Source organism: Cetorhinus maximus, chromosome 4 (genome assembly GCF_964194155.1).
Source record: "Cetorhinus maximus chromosome 4, sCetMax3.hap1.1, whole genome shotgun sequence".
NCBI lineage: Eukaryota > Metazoa > Chordata > Chondrichthyes > Lamniformes > Cetorhinidae > Cetorhinus > Cetorhinus maximus.
In genome coordinates this window covers 84,455,718-84,482,787 of record NC_135882.1, presented here as the reverse complement: position 1 = coordinate 84,482,787, position 27,070 = coordinate 84,455,718, and the positions used below count along the sequence as shown (strand labels likewise).

Genomic DNA, 27,070 nt, shown 5'->3' with positions numbered 1-27,070 from the left:
TCGAGGCACCCTAAATAAACTGAAAATAAGACTTAGGGCAGAATTTTGCCCTTGATGGGCGGGCGGGCCCCACCGGCTTGGCAGCGGGCAGGCAGCCGATTGCCGCTGCCGAAACAGGCCCTGCTGCCATTTTGAGTGGGCAGGCCAATTAAGGCCCGCCCAGCGGGCCGCCCGACGGGAAGCGCTATGCACTTCCTGTGCGGGGGGGGGGGGGGGGGGAGGGATTCCCCAACTGTCAGTGTGCGCTCTTTCGTGCTTGTGCGCGAAAGAGCACACATCTCCCTGAGACTAAGTGCTGTTTCACGGAGAGCACTGAAAGTGTTATAAACTTAAAAAATAGAAAAATAAAAAATTATTAACATGTCCCCCTCATGTGACATGTTAATAAATGTCACATAAAGTTTATTAAAGTTTTTTAATACAGACATGAGGCCTCATCCCGCCAGGGTATGAGGTTTCATGTTTTCTCAGAAGCCCGCTGGGGCTCCTGGCCTGCCCGCCAGCCTTAAGGTTGGACAGGCAGGGCCTTTAATTGGCTTAATTATCTTGTCAATGGCCTCAATTGGCCATTGACAGGTCGGCGGGCGGACAGCTGATTTCGCTGTCCATCCGCCTTCCTGAATATTTAAATGGGGCGGGATGACATCGGGGATTCCCCCCGCAATGTCATCCCATGTCATTTTCGTGTCAGCGAGCAGGCCCCGCCTCCAACTCACCGATGGAAAAATTCTGGCCTTAGAGTGTGCGCGACAGTTGTGCTTGACGTATTGTGCAATTGCCGAATAATGGTGTAAAGTCTTGGTAAAGTCATTGACAATGAAGTCAGTGCCATGAATGTGAAAGAAGTTGAACATGATTTTGGACCAAGGGTGTGGGGGAACTTCATGTGGAATTAATGGTTCTTTGTGCTGACTTGGTAAATGCTCTTGCTATGCCTCACACTTCTTGATGACAACTTCAATGTCATTATTCATAGCCGGCCAATAGACTGTCTCTTTTTTGGTCTTCTTGTCTGATCGATACCCATATATGAGTGATAATGTTGTTGAAGAATATCAGGCTGCAAAGATTCCAGTATGATAACCTGTTTGCCTTTAAAAATGACTCCCTGGGAGATGTCTAGCTTGTCCTGATAAGGCTAAAGTGGTCTCAAAGGCAAACAGGTTATCATACTGGAATCTTTGCAGCCTGATATTCTTCAACAACATTATCACTCATATATGGTCTCGTGTGTTCGTGGACAACTGAATTGAGACAGGCCACACTTTGATGATGGTTTTCCACAGTTTCTGCAGTGCAGAATTTTTTTGCAGTTTCTTCTTGTAGCTGATGGCATTTGCATTGTGCAAAATGTACCAGGTCAATTTGGAGAACATCTTCCAGTTTGATGTCAATGAAGTCAACTTGTAGATCTAAGGATATATCTTTTGTTTTCGCTGGATTAAACAATCTGCTAAGTGTATCAGATGTGATCATTGAGTTACCTAGCTTATACCTAATCTCACAGTCATAGCCTTGGATCTTTATCAAGAGATGTTGCAATCTTGGCAGTGCATTGGTTAATGGTTTTCACCAAATCATCTCCAGTGGCTTGCGCTTCGTCGGTCTCTACCACAAATCTTTTGCCGATAGGTATGAAAATGCATGATTCCAAACTCTAAAGCTAATGTTTCCTGCTCAGTGTTGGAGTAGTTGGATTGTGTTATGGACTGAGATTTTGAAGTAAATGCATTTGGTTTACATTTTTGTAGTATGCATGCTCCCAGACAGCTCTGTGAGGCATCTATCTCCAGGGTAGTTGTCTCCCCAGGATTGTAAAATGTCAATGTTTGTGCTTCTGATAATGACTGTTCCAGTGCTTCAAAGAAGTATTGGCGGTCTTTGTGCCACAGGGAAGGCATACCCTTTCTCAATAATTCCCTTAGCGATGAAGATTTTTGAGCGAAATTGGGAATGTCTGGGGACAAGAAATTAAAGAGACCTAGACATCTTTGAATATTGTCCTTATTTTGAGGAGTTGGCATGGTTTTAACATCCTCTATTTTACTTGGATCAGGACTTATGCCAACACTGGAAGAAATAGAGCCGAAGAAATTGATCTGCTACACGTTGATGTCGCATTCCAGACAGTTGAACACCAACCCTTCATTATGTGCCACTTGCATCAATAAATGCAGATTATGATCATGCTTTTGCTTTGTTCTGCCACAACAGCTATGTCATCAGTAACACAGGTGCATCCTGATGTAGTGCGTGTAGTTGGCCCATGTGAGCTTGAAAGAAATCCTGGCTAACAACCTGAAAGGAAATTGTTGCAAACAGTAACGTCCGAATGGGGTAGGAAATGTTGAGAAGCTTGGCATCTAGCTTTGAGAAGAACTTTGCACCTCCAAATCTCAGATTTAACTCTTCTAATGTGGGTATTTTGTAAGGACAATGTTTCAAAACTGCGTTTAAATGTTGTAGATCGATGCATACTCTCAATGATCCATCCTTCTTTCAGACATATTTAATTGAGCTGCACCAATCTGTGTGATCTTGTACTCTTCTAATGATTCTATCTGTCTCAGTTTTGTCTAGTTCAACCTTCAATTTATCTTGGAAGTGGATGCTGCACTTATGTGTTGGATCAACTGACAGACTTGCATTCTCCTGCAAGCATAATGTTGCCGCTCCCTTGAAACTGCTAATTTTGTCAAAAGTTCTGGGCATATTGATGATAGTTTGTGAACTGAGGTGATAGAAGTAGTTTCTGAGGTTGATCTGCCTTGAGGTGTCTGACTGATTCCATGGATTTTTGCTAATGTGAAGTCACGACATGCCAGTAGATCTGCAATCACTGGACCTTTAGTTTCCGTGATGTAGAGCATCTGTGACACCCAAGAGGATTGATTGTCCTTACACTCCAGGACTATGGATCCTGCACATGAAATTAGTGAACTGTTGTTTGCTAAAAGTTGCACTGCAGTAGGTTTTGCCATGGCCTTCCATGTCTGTGGATACATGCCTTTTAGAATTCGCAGAGGTAGTATGTTAGCACTTGCCCCTGTGTCAATCTTGGCCAATAACAAATAGTTACCAACTTTCTTAGCTCAGATAATTCGTATCTTGGCAAATACTTCGGACAGCGTGATGGCATCTATGTTATCCACGAGGTTGGCGGTGTGAAACACTTGTTCACTGTTCTTCACCTCATCATGCATGGCATCGTCATTTTATGGCTTGTCAATCACCTCATGTATACATTTCTGACAGAATACCAGATGGTCACTCTTATTGCTTGAAGGTACTTATTGTGCCCGGTCTGTTTGGATCAGTGCATGGCTCCTTGAAGTTGCATCAGCCTTTCCTCTAGTGCACTGCCACTGCCAACGGCTCGCTCTGCCACATGCCTTGCAGAGTTGCTGAAAAGCTAGGTATTTCTTTGGTTCATGTAGATGCCCACACCTTCCACATGTCTTGCTAGGTTTGGGTGTTCCAGTGAGTGTATCAACAATTGGGGTTGTACTTTGGACCTGTAAGCTTTTTCGACCTGTGAGGATCTCTTCGTATTTACGCCTATCCTTGAGTAGCTCTTCGATACTATATGCTTGGACTTGTCTAGCAGTTTCTGGAGTGCTTCCATGTGAGTGAATGCAATCGCCCAACTCAACAATTCTGACTTCTAGCTTTACATTTGAAAAATTACACTACATACCCTTTTCTTTGCATTTGCTGATGAAGTGGTTTATAGATTCTGTAGGCTGTTTTCGAAATGACATGAACTCTAGTCAATGAGTACGGGAACTTAACCTGATTCTGAGCCAATCTTCCAATGTAGTCCATATCTTTTGGGGATCCTTTGCTCTTTTTCTGTTAACCCAGACATGTTCATCCTTTATTCCCATTGCTAAGCAAATTTTTATGCTTTGCCTGTCTGGTTCAGATGGATCGGAATTAAGAAACCATAGCTATGTACGCTGCTTAAATATTTTGAATCCAGATAGTAGATCAGTTTCATCCCAATTCAAACTGGGGAATTTTGTAGACATTCTGGCAATATCCGTTTGACTTCTTTTTTCTGTGGTACCTGGGATGAGTGTCATTGTGGCTGCTTTTGCGCGCTTCTCTGAAAATCAGTCCACAAAGACGAGTTGTGGAGGGAATGCACCAGAGAGTAATGGCGTCTTTGCATTTTATTCAACCAATTGTTCAGCAACTCCTGAAGCTATCTGTTATAATCACAACCTTCTCTGGCCAGATTTTTATAATTTTATGGTCACACGCCCTTCCCGACTGAGCTAAACTGGTGCTGGTCCTCTTGATGTGCTCTCCCACTCACGGAACTGACAGGCTATCTATGCGCTGCAATCTTAGCACAGGAGATCCATTTGCTTACCAGCTCTTTACTTGAGCACTATCTCAGTGCTGAGTCTTCAAAGCTTTTCTGTGCAGTCACCTGCTGCGTTTTCAACACTCTGTGATGCTGTAACTTCGATGTGATCTGACCAAAACATCAAGGGTCGTCTTATCCCATGTAGCATGATCTAAGGCTGTTCACTATGTTGTACCTGTACTTAATCTTGCTGCCATCGGTCTCTACACTGCTGATCAACATGTTGTGTTATTATAATGATATAATCACCAATCATTGATAAAGAATTGGGTAAACATGTTGTGGGTTCATTTAATAAGATTGGGCACATGAGAACAGCAATACGTAGGTAAAAAGCTTGAGGACATCAGAACTTGTGTGTGTGCTCAGCTGAAAGCAAAAGTGAAACTAAGGGCGGAATTCTCCCATGCCTGTGCCAGTGAGATCAATGGCGGGTAAGCGTGGAGAATTCGGCGGGAGGTCCAAAAATCGGTTTCACACCAGCGTGAACATACAGTGGGATCTTCTGATGTTGTCCGCCATGGCGGATCTGGAATCCCGCTAGAGGCCAGCGTGAAACCAATTTGCAAATGAAGGCTTGACCAGAATCATTCCCCCATGCCCAATTTTCCACAATGCAGGTGGGGAAACATGCTGGTCCAGAACATATCTGGACCAGTGTGACATGCAAAAGGTCAGGACTTACCTTTAGGGCCTGGCTCAGCTCGCAGCCATCCGAGGAGAAGATGATGATAGAGGCTTACCACTGCCGGACCCTGGAGAAACACGTGCATTGCATGGTGGGAGGAGCCTCATCCACATGGCTCCTCTGCAGAGCAGCTATCGGAAAGCGGGAGGTATCTACGCAGCAACTTCGACTTCGCTGAGGCTTCAGACTTCCAGGGACTTTGGCATGGACTTCAACATTCTTTCAGATACTTTGGTATGGGTTTCAGCATTCTTTCAGGAACTTTGGTATGGGTTTCAGCATTCTTCCAAGGACTTTGCCTTGGGGAGGTACAGATGGTTGGTGAAGGGGAGTGGGAAGGGGGTGGAAATGTCCAGATGAATGTGCTCACAGGGAAGGGTCGGTGGAGTCAATATCTGACTCCTGGGGAGGTAACTCAGGTTGGATGTGGTAGGACAGGATAGTTAGGGTGACAGGGGGAAAAGGGAGTCCATAGGCTGGGAGGGTACAACAGTATCGGTGGAAGGGGCGGCGAAGGTTGTTGGTGGAGACACAGAGGATCACACAGACACAGGGGGTGGGAATGAAGAGGTGGGGGAGGTCAATGTGGATGGGGGTGGGGTTCTCTGGGAGGAAGGGAGTGTGCACATTCATCTGGATAGTCTGGAATACAAAGGGTTCAGGCTGGAAGGTGACAGTGGGAAGGGTCAAATTATGCCAGAGGGATCGATGGTTTTGGGGGAAAGGACATGGGTGACTGGGGGAGGGGGAATTGCAGGGGAGCTCATGAAGAATGTTATGATTACCATGTGGTCAAATTGAAACTGAGCGGAGCCTCATGTTGGATGGGCACAGGTGCTGCATGGGAGTGTGATCAGCGGGTGGGCGGAGATGCAGGTCAGCTCAAATGGACAACTGAAAGAGAATCCCAGCAGGTGGCATTGAAAATGCTTGGACAGAGAGATCAGTGTGATGGATGAAGGTTCTGCATGCATAAAAGAGTGCTTTCATGGGGCTCTGAAAGACCCTGCCACACAGACACACTCCTCCCTCCAGAATCACTTATGGTCTGGCTGCGTGCAGCTGAACTCCTAGCGGTGGGCAGGGGCGTCTTGCAAAGCTTATATAATGTTGCTGAAAGAAAACAGTGCACATTAGGCAGTGAAACTCTTTTCGAGTTACCAACAGTCACAGATTGCAACTTCTTTCGAGTACAATCACAGTTCTTGGTTTTCCAGGAGTGGGACATGAACCCACAACCCTCTGATTCAAAGGCGAGGGTGCTATGAACTGAGCCACAGCTGACACCAAAGTGGATATAATTGCAGATTAATCAGTGACCATATTGTGTTCACCTGTGCAACCACTTGTGATCAAAATTTGGGGATTTTTCTTGGCCTATCACTTCTTCTGGGTGCTGGCCTGACATCTGCAGCAGGGTTGGAGACAGCCTGTGGAGTTGTTTGTCCTATTGCCTTTGATGACTTCGGCGGTCATCCTCTAAAGAACCAAGGCCTGGAGGGCCTTGACTTCCTTTGGCTGTCTGGCAGGTCAGCTGCTCCCTCTCCGGTGACAGAGGACGAGGTTGAAGGGGTCACAGGCAAAGGAGGTTAGGAGGGAACCTCTGAGATCCCTGAGTGGATGACCCAGGGGCATCCAGCTGCTGCTCCTCCTCCCTTTGGGTGCTTGAGGGCCTCAGCCTGACTCCTTGAGGGGAAGGAACATCTGGAGTGAGGTCGAGGTGCCCCGTTCCCCCCTCATGATACCACTTCAGGAACTTGCCCATGGCTAGCGTGATGGAGTGCAGGTCTGCGCGCATCTCTGGCAGAAACTGGGCATTCTGCTGGACGACTATCTCCATGGCGTTGGCCATCTTCCCCATGGCGACTTCCATGCACGCACATATAGGCACCACTTCATCAGACAGCAGGCGGACAGACTCCTCTGACTTGCATGCATCTCCGTTGAGGGCTTCCAACAGCTCTGCGTGATGTTTTCCTGTCTCTTGCTGACTCTCCACTATGAGTTGGAAGGCCAATTCCAGAGGCTCATCATCTGACTCGGACCTCACAGATGCCTCTTCCCCAGCAGTCCTCCAAGAGCCGGGGAGTTCAGCTGAAGCTGCCTCCTCCTGCTGTGGAAAAGTGTCCGTGTGGTGACCACCAGGTGGTGAGACCCTTCCTAAACTAGCACTAGCACAATGAGGTGTGTGTTCCTGAGCTGGTGAAGGGTGCAAGTGACCACTTTGATGCCACTACAGCTGTGGAGCTCTCCTCTTCTGCTCCCTCCTGACTCATCTCTGGGCTGGGGCTGAGGCCTGATAGGGAGTTCTCCTCTTCCTCCTTGGGTCTTGGTCTCTTCCTGGAGGCACCTGTAAGTGGGAAAGAAGAATGCAAGTGACAGCATTAGCTGCCTCCAACATGGAGGCATATTCTATCCTCCAGTTTGCACTGAATGGTTGAATCCTTACTAGGTGGACGCCCAAATCTGAGTTCCCCCGAGCCAATTGCTCAGTCCCACTCGACTCCTGCAAGCTCAGATGCCGTCTCCTCAAACTCTGTGAAAGACCTGAGAAATGGGCACCACCCCCTCCCGTCTACTCACACTCTCATGGGTTGTTTTGGATCTTTTCCTGATCAAAGAGAACAGCATGTTTGAGGGGAATTGCATGTTTTGGAGCAGTGGAAATTGGTTCATTTATCACACATCCCCTTGTCAGATAGCCCACCTTTGTGGCAGGTTATCACTGGTGTGAATTGGGCAGAAGGGTTGTGGACCAGCTCCCTCCAGAGTGCTGAACACATCCACATGCCAGGGGAAGGCTCAGACAGGCATGTGATTTGTAGAGTTTGCTGCTTCCCTCTGCGCCTAAGCCAGTCCCCCACATCTTCATCTCCCACCTCCCTTCCAAGCAGTGTTCCATGTGTGCTGAAGGGTGAAGGAGACATAGTGGTCACTTCACAGCAGCACGGATGCACTGAAGTAGGGCTGTAAAGTAGGACGTGCCATTGTCATTGGGCCTTGGACCCTGACATATTGGAGTCTTTGTGGTTTATGCGACCATCTGATGAGACTTACCCTGGCGGAGTGAATAAGGTTATTCGTCCTCTTCCAGTGTTGTGTTGTTGACGTCTTTTGCACCCCCCCCGGGCACTGACAGCATCGGCCACCTGCGCCCATGCAGCATTGGTGTCCCTGTTTGGCCTCCTCCCATCAGGCGGGTAGAGTACATTCCTGCGCATCTCACCATGGTCCAGGAGGATGGGCAGAGAGGCGTCACTAAATTTCAGAGCTGGGCCTGCGGATGACCTTGCAGACATCTCTCCTTTTGGTTTGACATTGTGGGTGTCCGGGCACCTTCTAAATATGGCGCCTGGTAATTATGGTGGGGCGCGTGCCATCAAGCCCGGCCCGCCACAGGAAACGGCGCAAAACGCCCGGTTGCATAATTAATTACATCGAGGCCAGAAGATACTGCAGGATTTCCCATAGGGGTCCGCCGTGGGAAACACTCCCCGTCCCCACCCCCCGCCCCCGCCATTAGACTTAGTCCCAGATGGGAGAATTCGGCCCTAAATCTTTCTTCCCTTCTAATGATGTCATACTGCTATTCCTTAAAGACATATTACAACATAGTTTCTATGGATATAGGAAAATTAAAGGAAACCAGTTAGCCCAGCAGCACTGTCATTTGAATTTAGAATAATTTTGAGATATAAAAGGTCTAGTGTAATTTACCAAATTTCTTTTGAGAAATTCAAATGTCATTTAAAATAAAGAATGAACAAGCAAAATATGCTTATGCCTAGAATTGAGTAGAAATATTTGATTTCCATTTTAAAGATGTTACAAAAATATTTTATTTGACTGTAAAGTTTCTCCATGACTCATGAATGCAATACAATGGTAATTGATGGTCCCATTTAGAAAGAGAAGATGGAGACAGGGAAAAAAAAACACAGCACCAAATGGGATTTGGAATTGTCCTTCTTGCATATTGTTCAACGGAATATATCAATCTGATACTAAAATTTTAATATGGCACAGCGGATGGTAAATGCCAAGCTGCTCAAATTGCAGAGGGAAACTTGAAACAGCTGCCACAACTGTTCTGCAATTTGTATTTTATTTTGAGACACAGGCCTTGAATTCAGTAGAAATAAGTCCACCAAGACTTTGAGATCTTTTACAAAACTAAATTAAATATTTATTAACAAAAGAAAAGATTTCAAGCACATACATAGGTCTACAAATTACTACTATAATAACTCCTAAAACCCCTAATTAATCTGGTTCCCAGTTACATTTATGTTAAAGCAACAGTAAAAACAAATATATTTAAACAGACCCAGGCAAAGCCTCACAATACCCTGGACAGTGATACTCACAGTGAGTTTTCTCAGCTTCGGTTCCTGTAGACAGCAACTTGATGCACAGAGGCTAGAGGCTTTTCACACTTGTTAGGTCTTAGAATTCCTTCTCCTTTTGACCCATAGCCTCATCTCCTTTATACATGTTTCTCTATTTTTAATGTAAATTCCATTGTTCCCATATGTCTTTGCAACTTTACTTTTCTCATAATATAAATCTTTCATAGTACTAATTTTTATCAGTAACCTTTGGGAAAAATAAACACACTGTTTGGCTTAGCTTCTTTTGGTTACGTGTAACATCCTACCATCTCCTTGAAATTCAAATTAATTTATCTGTAAATGCAAATTTTCCTCACATTCTAAAACTTCAGCCATGTTTGCATATTGTGCATTTCAAACCTAGCTTCTTTTTGATAACTCAAAAACTCCAGACCAGCTGTCTCCAATTCAATTAAATCCCACACATACAGAGATATACACAGAGAAACTATTAACCCACTTATACCATAAATCACAATAATATTATGAAAATTATTATATTTTCATGGCAATATACTCTAGTGAAAGGAAAGTATAAATGAGACCAATAAATTGACAGCTTCCTCATGGAGACATTCTTATCCCTGCCTATGGATTTTTCTAAGAGAACTGCTTTTGATAAGTCTGGCCACCACCTAGGCATTGGGACCATACATGGGAGAGATAAGCAAAGATTTCAAGATCTTTTCATAAGATCACGAGGGTTAACAATGTGTGGCATGATATTGTACATGTACAGATATGTTACGCGTGAAGTGACAAACAGAATATGCAAGAAATCAGTTCAAAAATGGGCTGGTTCACAGGTCAGAAAATACTTGGTGAACTTGAAAAGAAGAACAGGTCTCGGGCAAACAGCATGGCATGAAATGGCTAATGTGGCCAGTAGAGTGAGATAACATCCTTAAATCATTAAGGCACTGACACATATTCCATAGAAGAACTCACTCCAAAACAATCAGGATAGAATTAAACACTGTACTTGTCGAAGTGAGTAAAATTAAAGAAAAAGAGATAAAGGGCAGAATTTTGCCCTTGATGGGTGGGCAGGCCCCACCGGCTCGGCGGCGGGCAGGCAGCCGATCACTGCCGTCGAAATGGGCCCAGCCACCATTTTGTGTGGGCGGGCCAATTAAGGCCCGCCCAGCGGGCTGCCCAACGGGAAGCACTATGCGCTGCCTGTGCGGGGGGGGGGGTAGGGATTCTCCAACTGTCAGAGTGCGCTTTTTCGCGCATGCACCCAAAAGAGAAAGAGCCCACATCTCCCTGGGACTAAGTGCTGCCTCGGGGAGCACTGACAGTTTTTGAAAGTTGAAAAATAGAAAAATAAAAAAATTATTAACATGTCCCCCTCATGTGACAATGTCACATGAGATGGGACATGTTAATAATTATCACATAAACTTTATTGAAGTTTTTTAAAACAGACATGAAACCTTATCCTGCCAGTGGATGAGGTTTCATGCTTTTCAGAAGCCCGCTGGGGCTCCTGGCCTGCCCACCAGCCTTAAGGTTGGATGGGCAGGGCCTTTAATTGGCTTAATTATCCTGTCAATGGCCTCAATTGGCCATTGACAGGTCGGCGGGCGGACAGCTGATCGCGCCGTCCCCCCCGCCTTCCTGAATATTTAAATGGGGTCGGATGACGTTGGGGGTTCCCCCCGACATCCTCCTGCGTCATTTTCGCGGCGGTGAGCAGGCCCCACTCCTAACTCACCGACGGAAAAATTCTGCCCAAAATTTGGATTGGAACAATTAAGGTCCTGAGAATTATAATTGTAAGGAATATCCACAAGGTGGATACAGTTAAAAACAGAGAGTTGGAAGGTGTTTTAAGTCCATTTCATTTAATAGTTAAGACATTAATACTTATATATCAATAACTTAGAATTAGCAACACTTTTGTAAGAGAATTTTGAGTGAGGTAATCTGTAGGTGGGGACTAGCATTGCAGGTAGGCAGTAACCAAGGCTCACATTTCACCACAGGAAATTTTACTTAAATATCGTAAGTAATTCAAACTTCACACCAGCCACATCCACAGTCTTCTGGAGTGGTCAAGAGAATAAATAAAGCTTTAAAAACAATATTAAAGAAGCTGTGTACAGATTACCCTGCTCAATAGGCTAACATGTTACTACTGTGAAAGGCAAAGGTAAAGACAGAAAACACCATATTAATCAGTTTAAAAACTGAGAGAGTAAATGCTACACTTTTATAAATGGATCTCCTGAGATTATGCTTTGTGATGTCTATGGCCTTCTATCTGAACTTCTCCTTGTGGGTTGTATTCACCGTGGATGGAATGTTTTCATCTACAATGCCAGGGTGGCAAAAATGTGTAAAAGCAACATACAGTAGACTCTCACAGGTGACACCACGCAATGCAGGAAGAGCAGAAGTTTGGAACGACACAGGTGAGATTAAGAGTGATTGCTCTGTGGGATGTGTTCTAGAAGGGAAGCAGCAAGTTTGGAGAGTAGAACAGGGATGAGGAGTACGTATGGCATGTGATCTCTATGATGAGATGGAACCCAAGGCTTATTGGGTCTGGTTTTTAAGACCGAAACATGATTGGGACATATGGGGTAGAAAAATGGAGACCTCTGAAATTCACGCACCGCACTGACATATGAACAAAATGAAGACAATAGGTAGTTATGCTGGCTTAGATGGTGCTAGAAACATCATTTTGGTAATTATATGTGTATAGTTGGAGAACAAATTTCCAGTGGCTCTCAGAATAGTAATTAACAGGGAAGTCTGTATATAACACCCTGACATTCCCCTCATTAACAGGATACAGTGATATAATCCCCATTGGTTGGTCCAAAACAGGAAAATTTTGAGTCTTACAATGGATCACTTGAGCATGTACCAAAAGGAAAGAAAGAGACCTTAATGTCAAAGCCATCAAACCCAAATTTAAACCACAATCTCCTGTTAATATATCAAGAACAGTTACCAAGATATTAGAGTGTCCTAAGCATTGGCCAGGCCCTAGCAACAGTCTAGTCGTCATTCACACACAATGCACATCATGGAATGGTGCCAGTAATGATCAATGTAACTGATATGGGATTACCAACCTGATGCAAACACATCATGGCCTTGCAGGACGGAATAGAGCAAGGAGATTTGGAGAAAAATCAGAACTATCACACAATCTGTATTATCATCACTAGTTAAACATTGCTGTTAAGGATAACATGAAGAAACATCTACACGAATATGTCAATAGATTTGGGTACGTTATTCCACTGTTGCCTAGGCACCTGACAAAGTTGTAGCAAACCTTCAACCAACATTTCTACCTGCTACAACAGTGGAATGCAAAGGTTGCTGAAGAGACACTGGTTGTTGGAGTTAAAGGTATAGGTGGAACTTTAATCTGGACACTAAAGTTCCCTTATGGATTTCAATCACCTCAAGTTTTGGTTGGAATTCAACTGCTCATTGTGATTGTATTGATTATTACAGTCAAATATCAGAGAAGAACGATGATTGAACTGAGAAACCTCCACCCTGGGTAAAGGCACAGCTCCGTTAGATTAGGTTTATTGAGGGATCAATATATTGGCATTATATTTCACCCTCATCCCAGGGAGATGTAATCTGGCCTAGATTTTATTTTTGTAGAATTTGGTGTGCTTGCTCAAACTTGACCATATTATTATTATTATTATTATTATTATTATGGGCTTTTTATATAATTATGTAACCTACAAAGAACAAACTTGGTCAAGTCACTATCTTATACTAGAAAAGATGTCAAATTGATACTGCTAACAATTATACATGAGAAACTAACCTCATATAATATTCACCGACTAGCAACAGATGATTGGATTAGAAGGAACTACCCCAATTGCCCTGTAATTGAAGGATACGCAATTAATAATCAATGTCAATAAGAAATATTATATTTTTGTATTTTTCCACAAATATCTCTATGAAAGAATTGAAGTGCTGTCACAAAGTCTGGGAAAGAGAGCCTGAATTCCATGGGATCCTATCCTATGCATCAACTTTGACTGCTGAGATTCTGATTTAATGAATGAGTTGCCTGTAAGTCTTAAAATAAGGGACAAAGCTTGAAGCAAACCCATTGTTTAAGCTTAAGGCAATTTGCACAATTAGCCAGAATGAATCAAATTAACCCGTAAAATATTAATGACCAATTAGCCATTTCCAGCAACACTGGCTAAGATGGGGTCACACATCTTTTTAGGTATAAAAACATGCCATGGGAACCATCTCGTTTTGTACACCAAGTGAAGGGAAGCCAAGTTGGACAGAGGCGAGAATTCCTGTCAGCAAAGAGATCATGAGTGTAGCACTGGGCCCAAGGACAGAGGCCGAATTCCTGTTGCCGTGGACCCTGGATAGTTTCCTTCGGAGGCAGAGGCGAATACCTGTCAGCGCAAAGGGTTGAGATAATTGATATCCTCGGGGATAGAGGACGTTTTCTGTCAGCGCGGGGTTTGAGTCTGTAGGGTTTGGTTGATAAGTATACTTATGTTTTCTTTTTATTAAATAATTGATAAGTAATTGATAAGTGTACTGTTCTTTTATTTTGCTTATGTTCAATAAACTTTGGTATTATTCGCTAATTCAGTGTCTGAGTCTTTGCCTGATGGCTATATCTCTGTTGAACTCAAACAGTTTAAAGGATTAATTTGTGATCCAGTAATTAGGCTGCATGCAACTAAATTAAACCAAGTTTTAAATTTATTGAATCCCTCTTTTAAAACTTACAGCCAAACTTTCAGGTAAATTACCTTTCACTGGGAAGGAGGTTTCCTCCTCTACTTGGGGTAGAAGCAACAGTGAGAGATCAGTGCTATCCTTCTACTGCAACAAGGAGTTCAAAATAACTACTTTCTTCTTTGGATAGTTTTTCTCTCCTCTCCAGAAAGCATTGGCTGTTAATGAAGTATGCTTCAGGATTTAGCCCCTCCAGTACCTCAACCAAATAGCTATGCTTCATGTATGAGCAAAGATAGTGAATTTGAACATACTATTTTACTACATAAGGCATCACAGCTGAACTCTAGCCTGTCTTCACCAGAAATTTATATACACATACTTTCTAACAGGGATTCCTGAAAAGCAATTAAGATCAGAAAGCTTCTCCCTTTTCAGGATTAAGATCATCAAATTCAGCGCAAAATTAGTATCGAACAGGAGCTTCTCGCTCTGTTTTCAGAGTGGTATCTTTACTCTCTAAACCATTGCGTCTGTTCTCAATAAAGTATGGACCTTTCTTTCCTGTACTCTGTAGCACTTAAGAGCTATATTTATATTTTTTTCCATAAATGTTCCAGATATATAAAAGGCATACATTATTATACTTTTTCTTTTAGACTGTGTTGGTCTTGCAAGTATTGAAAGCCAAATCAGTTGATCATATTTTTCAGCTTCATAAGATAACTAAATCTTCAAAAGCTTTGTATCACATAATTTTAACCTTTCTTACTTCCTGTTAATTCCTGTTTCCCATTTTTTATCTATTTAAGTTAATATTTATGGAAAGAGTTCATTTATAATGTACCAAGTAATAGTCACACTAAAGACATGCTTGTCTAGCAGTGTAACAAAAAAAAATTGGCATCAGAAATAGAAATTGGAATTTCCAAACACCTTTGAGCTATATTACCAGCTTGACTTGGCATGTGAGAAGTGGTTTTGTGTGAGAATCCTTATCCTGCCATTTTGCAACACTGTTACCATGACCAGGATTTTATGGCGCCGCCGCGGCACCTCCACCCTGGTGGATGCGGTGAGCCATTTAAATTTCCATTCAGTTTGGCTGGACCGTAATATGCCGCCAGGCAAGAGGGGCCATAAAATCCTGGCCCATGACCTCACCCAATTTCCTCAAGATGTTACACCTTTAGTCCCACCTTGCTCAGGAAAGTTCAATATGGTTTGTTCAGTTATGCTTTTACCTTGATTAAAGATGTCTCTGTACACCGAGTAGATTTGTTTGTACATTCCTCACATATAAATGCAATGTAAATCACAACCATAACAGTTCAATGAATTACAGATATTCATTTATATTGTATTTTTATGTTACTTATCTGTAGGTTAATGGTCTGTTCTGTAAATCAGTGCTAGGATTAGAGGATCAAGTAGAGTGCAAGACTTGGAAGATGCAATACTTACCAATTCTATATATCAAAACCCTGCTTCCACTGGAATCACGAGACCTCAAAACCCCATGGTAACCAGCCTTTAGGAGACCCATGACTGTTACAGGCCTCAGATCTGCACTTATCTCAGGGCATTCGGCTCTCCATTTATGGTAATTTGATAGTAGCTGTGAAGAGAATGTTAAAAGTTCTAAGTTGAGTAATTGACGAAATGAATAGGAATCCTCTCACCCTTAATATTAGAAAGATAATGCCAAACATTTGCTTTTACTTTTAAAATTTCAGATTTATCTTGACCTCTCCTGAAGCTGCTAATTCCCACCCTACTGACCACCCTTCATGTACAAGCCTTGAAAACAGGATTTAATGCCAGCCGAGTGTACGGGGAGGGAGGTGGACAGGGGGTGCTGAAAAGGATGGAAAGACAATTTTCAACTTCCCGACATTGGTATAAACTTGCCGAATTATCCTGGTAGCAGCTTGGAGGTAGGGTGGCAGTGCGCACATCATAGAGTTGGAACTTTACTGGAATGCCTTAGCATAAAATGGATACAGACTGTAAAGAAAATATCATTTTTTTCCAATATTATTGTGGAATACTATGAAACAGGCTTGTGGGGGCTGTGTGTGTGTTGTGTGTGTGTGCGTGTATGTGTGCAACTAATTTAATTAAACTGAAGAAAGTCAGACTGCAAGGTATAAATCATCAAAGGTATTAGGTGTAAAAGCAGGCATTTTAAGTGGAAATGAGTGAGCTAAGATGGGATACAGATAAACATGAATAGGAATTTGCATTAGGAGATAAATAAGAAGTGTATCTTTGGCTATTGAATTTCAAAGAGGTCAAAGGGAATTTTACAATGGCAAACATCATAAATAAATAAGGCAGAGTTATTAAGTTTATTTTTCCTGAAAGTAGTGGCCATAAAGACAACATGAAAGATTTTAGATTCTGGGAAAGGTAACTTTCAAAAGACAGTTGTGAACAATGGGTTTAAAGATGAAAGGGGAAAAATGTACTTAAGAAAAGATTGAAAGCTGTAAGAGGTGTGTGGCCATGTGGTCTTGAAGAGAGTGCTGTGCAAGCACAGTCTTGTGAAGGAAGCAGCTTCTAGCCACCCCAGAGAAGTGTCTGGTTGGTCCAGAAAGCCAGGTTTTGTTAATCGCGTTGGATTTCCATTGTCGAGGGAGAGAGAAGCTTGTAAAATACCTCCCTTATAGCAGCAGTGGGTGCCTTGCAGTAATATTACTGGATGTTTTATAGGTTAAGAATCTCTAGGGACTTGTATGGAAAAAGGTGTTTGTGAGTGTAGTGATTTAGAAATCATTTAGGAAATGTTATAAGACTAAATTTAACTGAGTAACTGTAATCTTGTATGTTTAAGTTTTCTTTTGTTAATAAATGTTTTAATTTAATATATCCAGAACTGGTAATGGAATCTTACCTCTGACTTCAGTACACATAACTTCTTGTAATAAAAATAGAAATTGCAATATCGCTGTGATAGTGTGGCCAAGTTTCCCTTTGGGATTTGGTCAGGCCGGCAATTACAATCTGTCATATCATAACATGATTAAGGCATGAGGTTTTGAGATTAAATGGCACATTTGGGATTAAATCAGAGATGCACAGGAAACATGGGGCTTCATTTTCACAACTAGTTAAAGCTGGCATGGAGCAAGTGAGGCAGACTTCAAGGTAGATTTGCAGTGAGTTGGAGCTGTTTTATGTTTACAGGAAAGTCTGCTGGAAGATGAGAGAGGAGGCTGAGAAGCTTCACTCTGCAGGTCACGGGCGGAAGAGGCAGGTGGTGGCTGACAAAGGAAGTTGGAGAGAGGGATGGTGTTGGCTGAGAGAGGGATGGTGGTGGCTAAGAGAGGGATGGTGGTGGCTGAGAGAGGGATGGTGGTGGGTGACAGAAAGAAGAATAAGGTTGATTGAGGGCAGGTGAAGGATGACCAAGGGAGAGTCAATGTTCACCAAGGTTAAGTATGATGGGGGGGAGGGGGGGTTGAAGATGATGGGGGGAGGCCAAGTTTGACCAAGGGAGGGTAAGAGGGTTTTTTGTATTTATTCACGGGACGAGAGCATCACTGGCAAGGACAGCATTTGTTGCCCTTCCCTAATTTCCCTTGAGAGCAGTTAAGAGTCAACCATATTGCTGTAAGTGACATGTAGGCAAGACCAGATAAAGAAAGCAGCTTTCCTTCCCTAAAGGATATTAGTGGACTAGATATATTTTTACAATAATCGATGATAGTTTCATGGTTACTATTACTGAGACTAGCTTTCAATTCCAGATTTTTAAAAAATTAATGATTGAGGGAATGTCAAGTGTGATGAAGGGATTGTCAAGTGACATTAATCAACAACAAACTGATGTGGGAGGAGACTAGAATATGGTGGTTGGAGACCAGGGTATTGTCAAAGAAAAGCAGAGGGGTTCCCATTGGTGCACGGGTGCAAGATCAGGAACAAGGGCCATGTAAACAGTGGTAAACACTATTTTTGCCAGCCTTCTGTCCACATTTCGCTTTCTGGAGGCTACATGGGTCTCATTCACCCAGTGTTCCTGGAGTCTTGGACAGGGGAGAGAAGGATTTTTGAGATGATGGCCTTGGGTCCGGCACAGCAATGGCCAGAAGATCAACAAGGGGTGGCAGCAGATGCCTAGGCTGCTCAGGATGGAGACAACAGGGACCAGTGTGATGAAGAGCACCGGCGCATCATTGAGTGCCCATATGCACATTAATTACCTGCAGATGATGGAGAGGCATAGTTAAAGATGGTTGAGGCTGCCTAGGGAAGCAGTCGCTGACCTCTATGCTCTCCTTCAAGATGACATGTGACCCTGTGGACTGGAAGGCAACCCAGTGCTAGTGATATTTAATGTTTTTGCCAGCTGATCCTTCCAGAGGTCTACTGGGTATATGTGTGGCATATCTCATGCAGCCACATATCAGGTGGAATCTTTCCAGATTTGCACTCAGTGTGATAGTAGGCGGGTAAAATGATGTTTTACCTGCTGGCCGCAATGGTGGCTTTTCACGCCATTTCATTCCAAACCCGCCACATTAATTATGCATTCCCGGGAAACATGCCGTTTCCATGGTGGGCAGGCTCTCATTTGCCCGTCACGCCAACATCTCGCCATTTCATCATGCCTGGCACCATTTTAAAGTCCAGCTGCGCACACACCTCTCAGAGCTTCCAGACCACAGCTGCTGCACAGAAGGCAGGATGGCCCCGAAAAGCAAAAAGACTGCAGTCCCTAGGTTCAATGACGTGTCCCTCGAGTACTTTTTGGACCCAGTGGAGGCTTGCTGTGATGTTCTCTGTCACTGCTCTGGCCACAGGATCAATCCAGCATGGGAGACAGTGGTCAGCGCCAATGCCCCACAAAAGAGGACAGCCACCTAGCGCCGAAAAAGGATGAATGATCTCCTCCATTCTGCCAGGGTAAGTCACTCATCACTTCTCATCACTCTCAATTCACACACTCAAAACCCATCACACATCCACAGGGCCCTCACTCACTGCCAGTTCAAGGGACATTACGATTCACTCTCTCACACACACCTTCATTGTCCTCATCCTGTCCATGGGACCACTCACCACCCACACATGCCAGGAATGCTTATCATCTGGCCCGGCAGGCGTCCTGCTTGCACCCTCCCCATCTCTATTCGTGAGGATAAGCTGGCACACAAGAGGAAGAGGTCGCAGGCCAGTGGGGGAATGCCTGAAATCAAGGTTCTAATGGATTTTGTAAATAGTCATCCAGCTAGCTGATGAGGATCTGAACCACTCCTGTGCTGACGGTGAGGTTGGCGCTGCTCTACCAGGAGAGGATCCAGCAGTGCAACATCCATCAGACAGCCATGCCGTGAGTAATGTATCCTCTTTCACAGGCCACTGCCATACACTAATTATCTTTCCTTGCTTGCACACGCACATCTGGGACCACGACCCAGGGCCTCCAATCAAGCTCTGAAGAAACCTCTAAAGAGGAATCTGAAGACACCTTCATTGAAGACCCGTCACAGCGCTCACCCACATCCTCCACCCAGCGCAGCGACACATACCCCGGTGACTCCGGGTATGTCCGGCCTATCCGAATCCACTCTTCCTGTTACCTCAGCAGCTCCAGCTCCACAGGCTGAGGAGGGTGCCACTGCCACACAGCAGGACCCCAAAAGCAGGCCGGGGCCCACCAGGTCACAGCCCTCCAGAGGATGTGTGCCAAGGTCATCACAGACGGCGTAGCTGTTAGCAGGCTGCCTCCACCTCTGCTGTGGATGCCCGGGGAGCACCAAGACGTAGCGGCAGGGTCAGGAATGTTAAGATGTAATTGCACAGCCTGGGCATGAGTGTTAATCCCTTGTACATAATATTCACTGTTGTAAATAAACTCCAAGGAATGTCTCCCTGACTATGGCTCCTTGTTCTGATGAGCAGTGTTCGTGTCATTCAGATGTGAAACCTTGGTTCCTGCATAAGATGAAGGCAGGTGTTTCAGTCCAGGACCTTTTCCCTGTGCAGTGTGTAACCTTCAAAGCAAAGTGATTGTCCATTCTCACACTCCCTGGAAACATTACTGATGCCTGCATCTCAGCGGTGCTGGTCATTGCTGCCAGAATGTAGTGGGCAGGTGTCACAGAGTTCTCTCATTCTGTCTGTGTGCTCTCAGCACTTTTTTAAGGTTGGTCTGGCCCCCATCTCTTCAGCAACTGTGACTAGTGACGCTGTGCTCCTGAAGGGATCAGGTGTTGAAGGCTGACAAAGGATCAGGTGTATTTAAGGCTGCGTCTCCATGATAAGACCCTGATCACAGAACGCAAATGAGTTGCGCTTGACCTGACAGGAGTCAGACACTCGCAGAGGCAATGTGAAGATCTATGGAATGCCATCATCATCCTCCTGCAATCAAATGGCTATAAGGGTCTCTGCTGTGTACCCTTGACAGAAACCTTATCACAGTGGGCATGTGCACTGCCAGACAGGAGTTAAACATTCACAGATGCAAGGTGAGGTTCTATAGTGTCTCCTCATTGCAAGTCATCATCATCCACAAATCTAGGAGCTATGAGGGCCTCCTGAGCATGCATGCCTTGTCTGGCCAGTGCGATGGCCTCATCCCCATCATGCTTGCCTTTAAGGAGCTCCTCACCCTCATCCCCGTTGACGTCCTCATCAGAGACATCCAGCTCCTTCATCTCCTCCTCCTCAGCCAGCTCCTCTCCCCATTGCAGTGCCAGATTGTAAAGGGTGCAGCCAACAACGATGCATGATACCCTCTGTGGACAATATTGCAGGGCTCCACCAGACCGATCCAGGCACCAGAACCTCATTTTCAGCACCCCGATGGTCTGCTCCACCAATTTGTGAGTTTCAGCATACGTTTTGTTGTACCTTCTGTCTGCTGCAGTCTGAGGCAGCCATCTCCTCTGCAGGTAGCCCTTGTCTCCAAGGAGCCAACCCTGCAGCCTCTGTGGACCCTGGAAGACGTCAGGGATCTGTGACTGACTGAGAATGTAGGAGTCGTGGACACTCCCTGGAAACCGTGTGCAGACCTGCAGGATGTGTTTGTGGTGGTCGCACACCAGCTGCACATTCAGCGAATGGAAGCCCTTGCGGTTGACATAGTTGATCGCTTGCTGCGACAGAGATCAGAGCACCACGTGAGTGCAGTCGATGGCATCCTGCACCTGTGGGAAACCCGAGATCTGGGCAATTCCAATCGCTCTTGCATCCTGGCTCTCCTAGTCCCGAGCGGAATGCATGAAGTTGTGTGCCGTCACGAAGATGGCATCCATGATATCATGGATGCATTTGTGGGTGGAGGCTTGTGATATCCCACAGAGGTCACCTGTGGAGCCCTGAAAGGAGCCAGTGGCGTAAAAAATTGAGCACCACAGTTACTTTCATGGTCACAGGCAGTAGATGCCCTCCATGTCCCTGTGGCACCAAATCCTGCAGAAATTGGCAGATGTGACTGACCAGTTCCCTGGTCATGTGCAGTCTTTGGCAACACTGGTTCTCGGTCATCTGCAGGAATGAAAGGCGGCACCTATAGACCCTGGGTCTAGCTAGGCGCCGACCAGTGACGGCTCACCGTGGCTCTTCAGGGCATATGTGGGAGCCCCAGCTGCCTCTTCTTCCAGAGGGTGCTGCTCCTCCCTCTGCGCAGCCAGGTGCCCTGTCACTCTCTTCTCTATTGACTCTGCTCTCTGTACGCCAGAAGGCACATAGCTAGTTCACCAGGCTCAATGCTCCTGATGTACTCCTTCTGTAGGATGAAAAAGAGAGGCGTGTATGTTAGCTTGGGTATTCTAAGAACCTCTCTTGCTCAAGTCTGAAGGCCCTTTAATGCATTTGGATGGCCAGAGTTTAGTGCGCTAAATAGCTGCCCGCAACCCCACCCACCTCCGCCCCATTCCACCTGACCGATTCACCCACTAGACTGCATGCTGTGCTCTCAGTTCCAGCATAGGCATTCTCCTAACCTGCGCTGCAAGGCTGCACTGTTAGCTTGAACCATGGGGGAGACTGGCCCAAACCGGGATGGTGACATTGCAAGAGGCTGTGAGCACCTCCACCAGTGACTGCTCCACAGCCAGCTTTCGCAAGGACATTGTACAACGTGCGCAGTCATCTAACTATTCTGCAGTCCACTAAAACGCTCATTAGTTTGCAGTCTGTGTTCGAGGGGTGAAAAGCTCTGGAACGCTTTGTGGCAATTTCACGCCTCTGCATTGCTTGAGTGGGCAGATAAGCTAGAGGCCCAACTCCAAGCATGTCAATGTTGCTGTGCCTGAACTGTCTCAGCTGCAGAGGAACGGTCACCTTTATACAAGGTTTCCCTAATGTGTGGCTGCTTCCCTCCTCCTCCCCTGCATGTGCTTGTGCACCATCATTAATCGCAGGGCAGCCCTTGCCCCCCACCCACCCCACAACTCGCCTCAACAGCAGGGCAGCCCTCACTAGCAGGGCAGCAATGCATCTCAACCTGAGAACAGCCCTTGCCCCCCTCCTATTGTGCCTCGACCTTGAAGTCCAATGGGCGACCCTGTCGAGCACTGCGCAATGTTACTGTGCACTCACCTCCGAGTTCCCCTCGAAGTGCAGCCCACCAAGTGCTGCTGTGAAACATGTTGATGTCTAATCATGCCAATATGGGCAGATGATTCAGCATGGGGGATTCCGGCCCGATGGGCTTATAATGATAAGCAAATATATTACAATGAGGCTTCTAACGTCATGAAACTGATTTTTGGCTTTCTCGCCATATTATCCGCTCACGCCGCCAAACACGTCTCACGCCAGCGGGCACAGGAAATTCTGCCCCCAGGACTTAAAGCAACTTTTGGATCTCCCTCCGAACAAAATCCCTGACTTTCACACTCCCTAGATCTCCTACCTTGCTCCCCAACACAAACTAAGCCCCACAATGAACCGCCCGCAGCTCCACTATTCTCATGACCACTAATCTTGTGTGACCTGTTCCCACATCGCCATTGATAGGGGAATGAGGTCCAAGTCCCAAAATCCAGTGGTCCTCAGACCCTACCATTCTTGCGCAGGGTAATTAACCAGAATGGGAGAGCCAGATTACTTGATTGTGTTGTACAATGATAAGGCGTCGCGTTAATATCATACTGTGGATATATTCGGTTGTCAAAAACTATTAGTTAGGAAATACTTTCTTAAAACAGTTACACCACTTCTTGATGGAAAATTTATACTAACACAGAGTGCTCAGTCCTGTTTAACCAGTTTTGTGCAATGTTAAATAATCACAATGACTCAACAATAGCAGACCAAAATAAGAAAGCACGTAATGAAGGAAATTAAGCTTTGATTCAATGGGGATTATGCAACTATTTGATGTTTTGTTAAAGTGTACACTATCCTAGCACAGCATGAACCTCACAGTGCACAACCCTTTACACAGGCCAAAACCTCTCACCAAGCAAAATTTTCAAACTACACAGTAGAAATCAGAGCACAACATTACTTTTAGTGTTCAGGCCCTGATTTCAAAACCAGTGACCTACAAACAAAAGTACTGAACAAAAACAGAAACAGAAATACCTGGAAAAACTCAGCAGGTCTGGCAGCATCGGCGGAGAAGAGCACAGTTGACATTTCGAGTCCTCATGACCCTTCAACAGCACTAAGTAAAAATAGGAAAGGGGTGAAATATAAGCTGGTTTAAGGGGGGGAGAAGGGAGGTGGGGGTTGTTGGGACAAGCAAGCAGTGAGAGGAGGAGATAACCAAAAGATGTCACAGACAAAAGGACAAAGAGGTGTTGAAGGTGGTGATATTATCTAAAAGAATGTGCTAATTAAGAGTGGAGAGCAGGACAAGCAAGGTACAGATAGCTCTAGTAGGGGTGGGGTGAAATAAGACTAAAAGGGCATAAAAGGTATAGATAAACGATTGGTGGAAATACATTTAAAAATAATGGAAATAGGTGGGAAAAAAAAATCTATATAAATTATTGGAAAAAACAAAAAGGAGGGGGAAGAAACGGAAAGGGGGTGGGGATGGAGGAGGGAGTTCAAGATCTAAAATTGTTGAACTCAATATTCAGTCCAGAAGTCTGTAAAGTGCCTAGTCGGAAGATGAGGTGCTGTTCCTCCAGTTTGCGTTGAGCTTCACTGGAACAATGCAGCAAGCCAAGGACAGACATGTGGTCAAGAGAGCAGGGTGGAGTGTTAAAATGGCAAGCGACAGGGAGGTCTGGGTAATGCTTGCGGACAGACTGAAGGTGTTCTGCAAAGTGGTCACCCAGTCTGCGTTTGGTCTCTCCAATGTAGAGGAAACCGCACTGGGAGCAACGAATGCAGTAGACTAAGTTAAGGGAAGTGCAAGTGAAATGCTGTTTCACTTGAAAGGAGTGTTTGGGCCCTTGGACGGTGAGGAGAGAGGAAGTGAAGGGGCAGGTGTTGCATCTTCTGTGTGGGCATGGGGAGGTGCCATAGGTGGGGGTTGAGGAGTAGGGCGTGATGGAGGAGTGGACCAGGGTGTCACGGCGGGAACGATCCCTACGGAATACCGTCAGAGGGGGTGAAGGGAAGACGTGTTTGGTGATGGCATCATGCTGGAGTTGGCGGAAATGGTGGAGGATGATCCTTTGAATGCGGAGGCTGGTGGGGTGATAAGTGAGGACAAGGGGGACCTATCATGTTTCCGGAAGGGAGAAGAAGGCGTGAGGGTGGATGCGCAGGAGATGGGCCGGACAAGGTTGAGGGCCCTGTCAACTACCTTGGGTGGAAAACCTCGGTTAAGGAAGAAGGAGGACATGTCAGACGAACTGTTTTTGAAGGTAGCATCATCAGAACAGATGCGACGGAGGCGAAGGAACTGAGAGAATGGGATGGAGTCCTTACAGGAAGCGGGGTGTGAGGAGCTGTAGTTGAGGTAGCTGCGGGAGTCGGTAGGCTTGTAATGGATATTGGTGGACAGTCTATCACCAGAAATTGAGACAGAGAGGTCAAGGAAGGGAAGGGAAGTGTCAGAGATGGACCATGTGAAAATGATGGAGGGGTGGAGATTGGAGGCAAAATTAATACATTTTTCCAGGTCCCGACGAGAGCATGAAGCAGCACCGAAGTAATCATCGATGTACTGGGGAAAGAGTTGTGGGAGGGGGCCGGAGTAGGACTGGAACAAGGAATGTTCCACATACCCCATAAAGGGACAGGCATAGCTGGGGCCCATGCGGGTACCCATAGCCACACCTTTTATTTGGAGGAAGTGAGAGGAGTTAAAGGAGAAAGTGTGAGAACAAGTTCAGCCAGACGGAGGAGAGTAGTGGTGGATGGGGATTGTTCGGGTCTCTGTTCGAGGAAGAAGCAGAGAGCCCTCAGACCATCACAGTGGGGGATGGAGGTGTAGAGGGATTGGACGTCCATGGTGAAGAGGAGGTGGTTGGGGCCAGGGAACTGGAAATTGTTCATGTGACGTAAGGTGTCAGAGGAATCACGGATGTAGGTGGGAAGGGACTGGACAAGGGGAGAGAGAAGGGAGTCAAGATAGCGAGAAATGAGTTCCGTGGGGCAGGAACAGGCTGACACGATCGGTCTGCCAGGACAGTCCTGTTTGTGGATTTTGGGTAGGAGGTAGAAGCGGGCCGTCCAAGGTTGGGCGACTATCAGGTTGGAAGCTGTGGAAGGAAGATCTCCAGAGGAGATGAAGTCAGTGACAGTTCTGGAAACAATGGCTTGATGTTCAGTGGTGGGGTCATGGTCCAGTGAGAGGTAGGAGGAAGTGTCTGCCAGTTGACGCTCAGCCTCCGCGAGGTAGAGGTCAGTGCGCCAGACAACAGCACCATCCTTGTCAGCGGGTTTGATGACAATGTTAGGGTTGGACCTGAGAGAACTGAGTGCAGTAAGTTCAGAGAGAGACAGGTTACAATGGGTGAGAGGAGCAGAGAAATTGAGACGACTAATGTCACGCCGACAGTTTTCAATGAAAAGATCAAGAGAAGGTAGAATCCAGAGGGAGGGGTCCAGGTGGAGGGAGAATATTGGAGGTGGGTAAAAGGATCCGTTGAACGGGGTGAGGCCTCCTGCCCAAAGAAGTGAGCACGGAGACGAAGGCGGCGGAAGAAGAATTCAGCATCGTGCCGAGCCCGAAATTCATTGAGATGAGGGCGTAAGGGTATGAAACTAAGTCCTTTGCTGAGCACTGAACATTCAGCGTCGGAGAGGGGAAGGTCAGGGGTTATGGTGAATACACGGCCAGGGCTGGGATTGGAAGATGGGGTGGGGACAGAGGGACAGGCAGGAGTGGAGGGTCCTGGATGGGTGTTGGTTACTGCTTTACTTTGTGTGTTTTCTTTTTCACATAAACTAAATTATGTTTCATTTTCTTTTTGTTTTAATTGCCCTATTTCAATTTTATTATTTTCAATCGAACTAAAAACACAGAAACAGGCCATTCGGCCAATGCTGGTGTTGATTTTCCATGTGAACCTGCTCCCACTCTATTTGCTTTATCTAACCCTATCAACATTTCCTTCTATTCCTTTCTCCCACATGTACTTATTTAACTTCCCCTTAAACACGTCAATGCCATTGGCCAGCCACTCCATGTGGCAGTGAATTCTACATTGAGAAAAAGACATTTCTCTTTAATTCCTTACTAGATTTCTTAGTGACTATCTCATATTGATGACCCCTAGTTTTGAGCTCTCCTATAAGTGAAAGCATTCATTCTATGTCTACCCTGTCAAACCCATTCATTATTTTAAAGAGCTCTTTTCAAACAAAACCCACACTTAATGATCAAAAAATTGCACTATTAACAAAGGACTGTACCTGTTAAGCGAGTACATTGGTAATTTGAGCATGGAGGTAAGTGTGCCTCATAACGTTCATACATGTTAATACTTTTCCTAAAATAATGGGCATAGAAATTTAATATCAAGACCTTAATACCTTTATTAC

The 27,070-nt window shown here is 45.3% G+C and overlaps 1 protein-coding gene across 1 annotated transcript in view; it reads right to left on the bottom strand.

The window, feature by feature from the left end:
* Positions 1 to 27,070, bottom strand: part of ttpa (tocopherol (alpha) transfer protein) — a 62,934-nt gene that overhangs the window by 19,954 nt on the left and 15,910 nt on the right. The window contains exon 2 of the mRNA XM_078540429.1: positions 15,626 to 15,779. Within this exon, the coding sequence (XP_078396555.1) occupies positions 15,626 to 15,779 (154 nt within the window). The remainder of the gene's footprint in view (positions 1 to 15,625; positions 15,780 to 27,070) is intronic.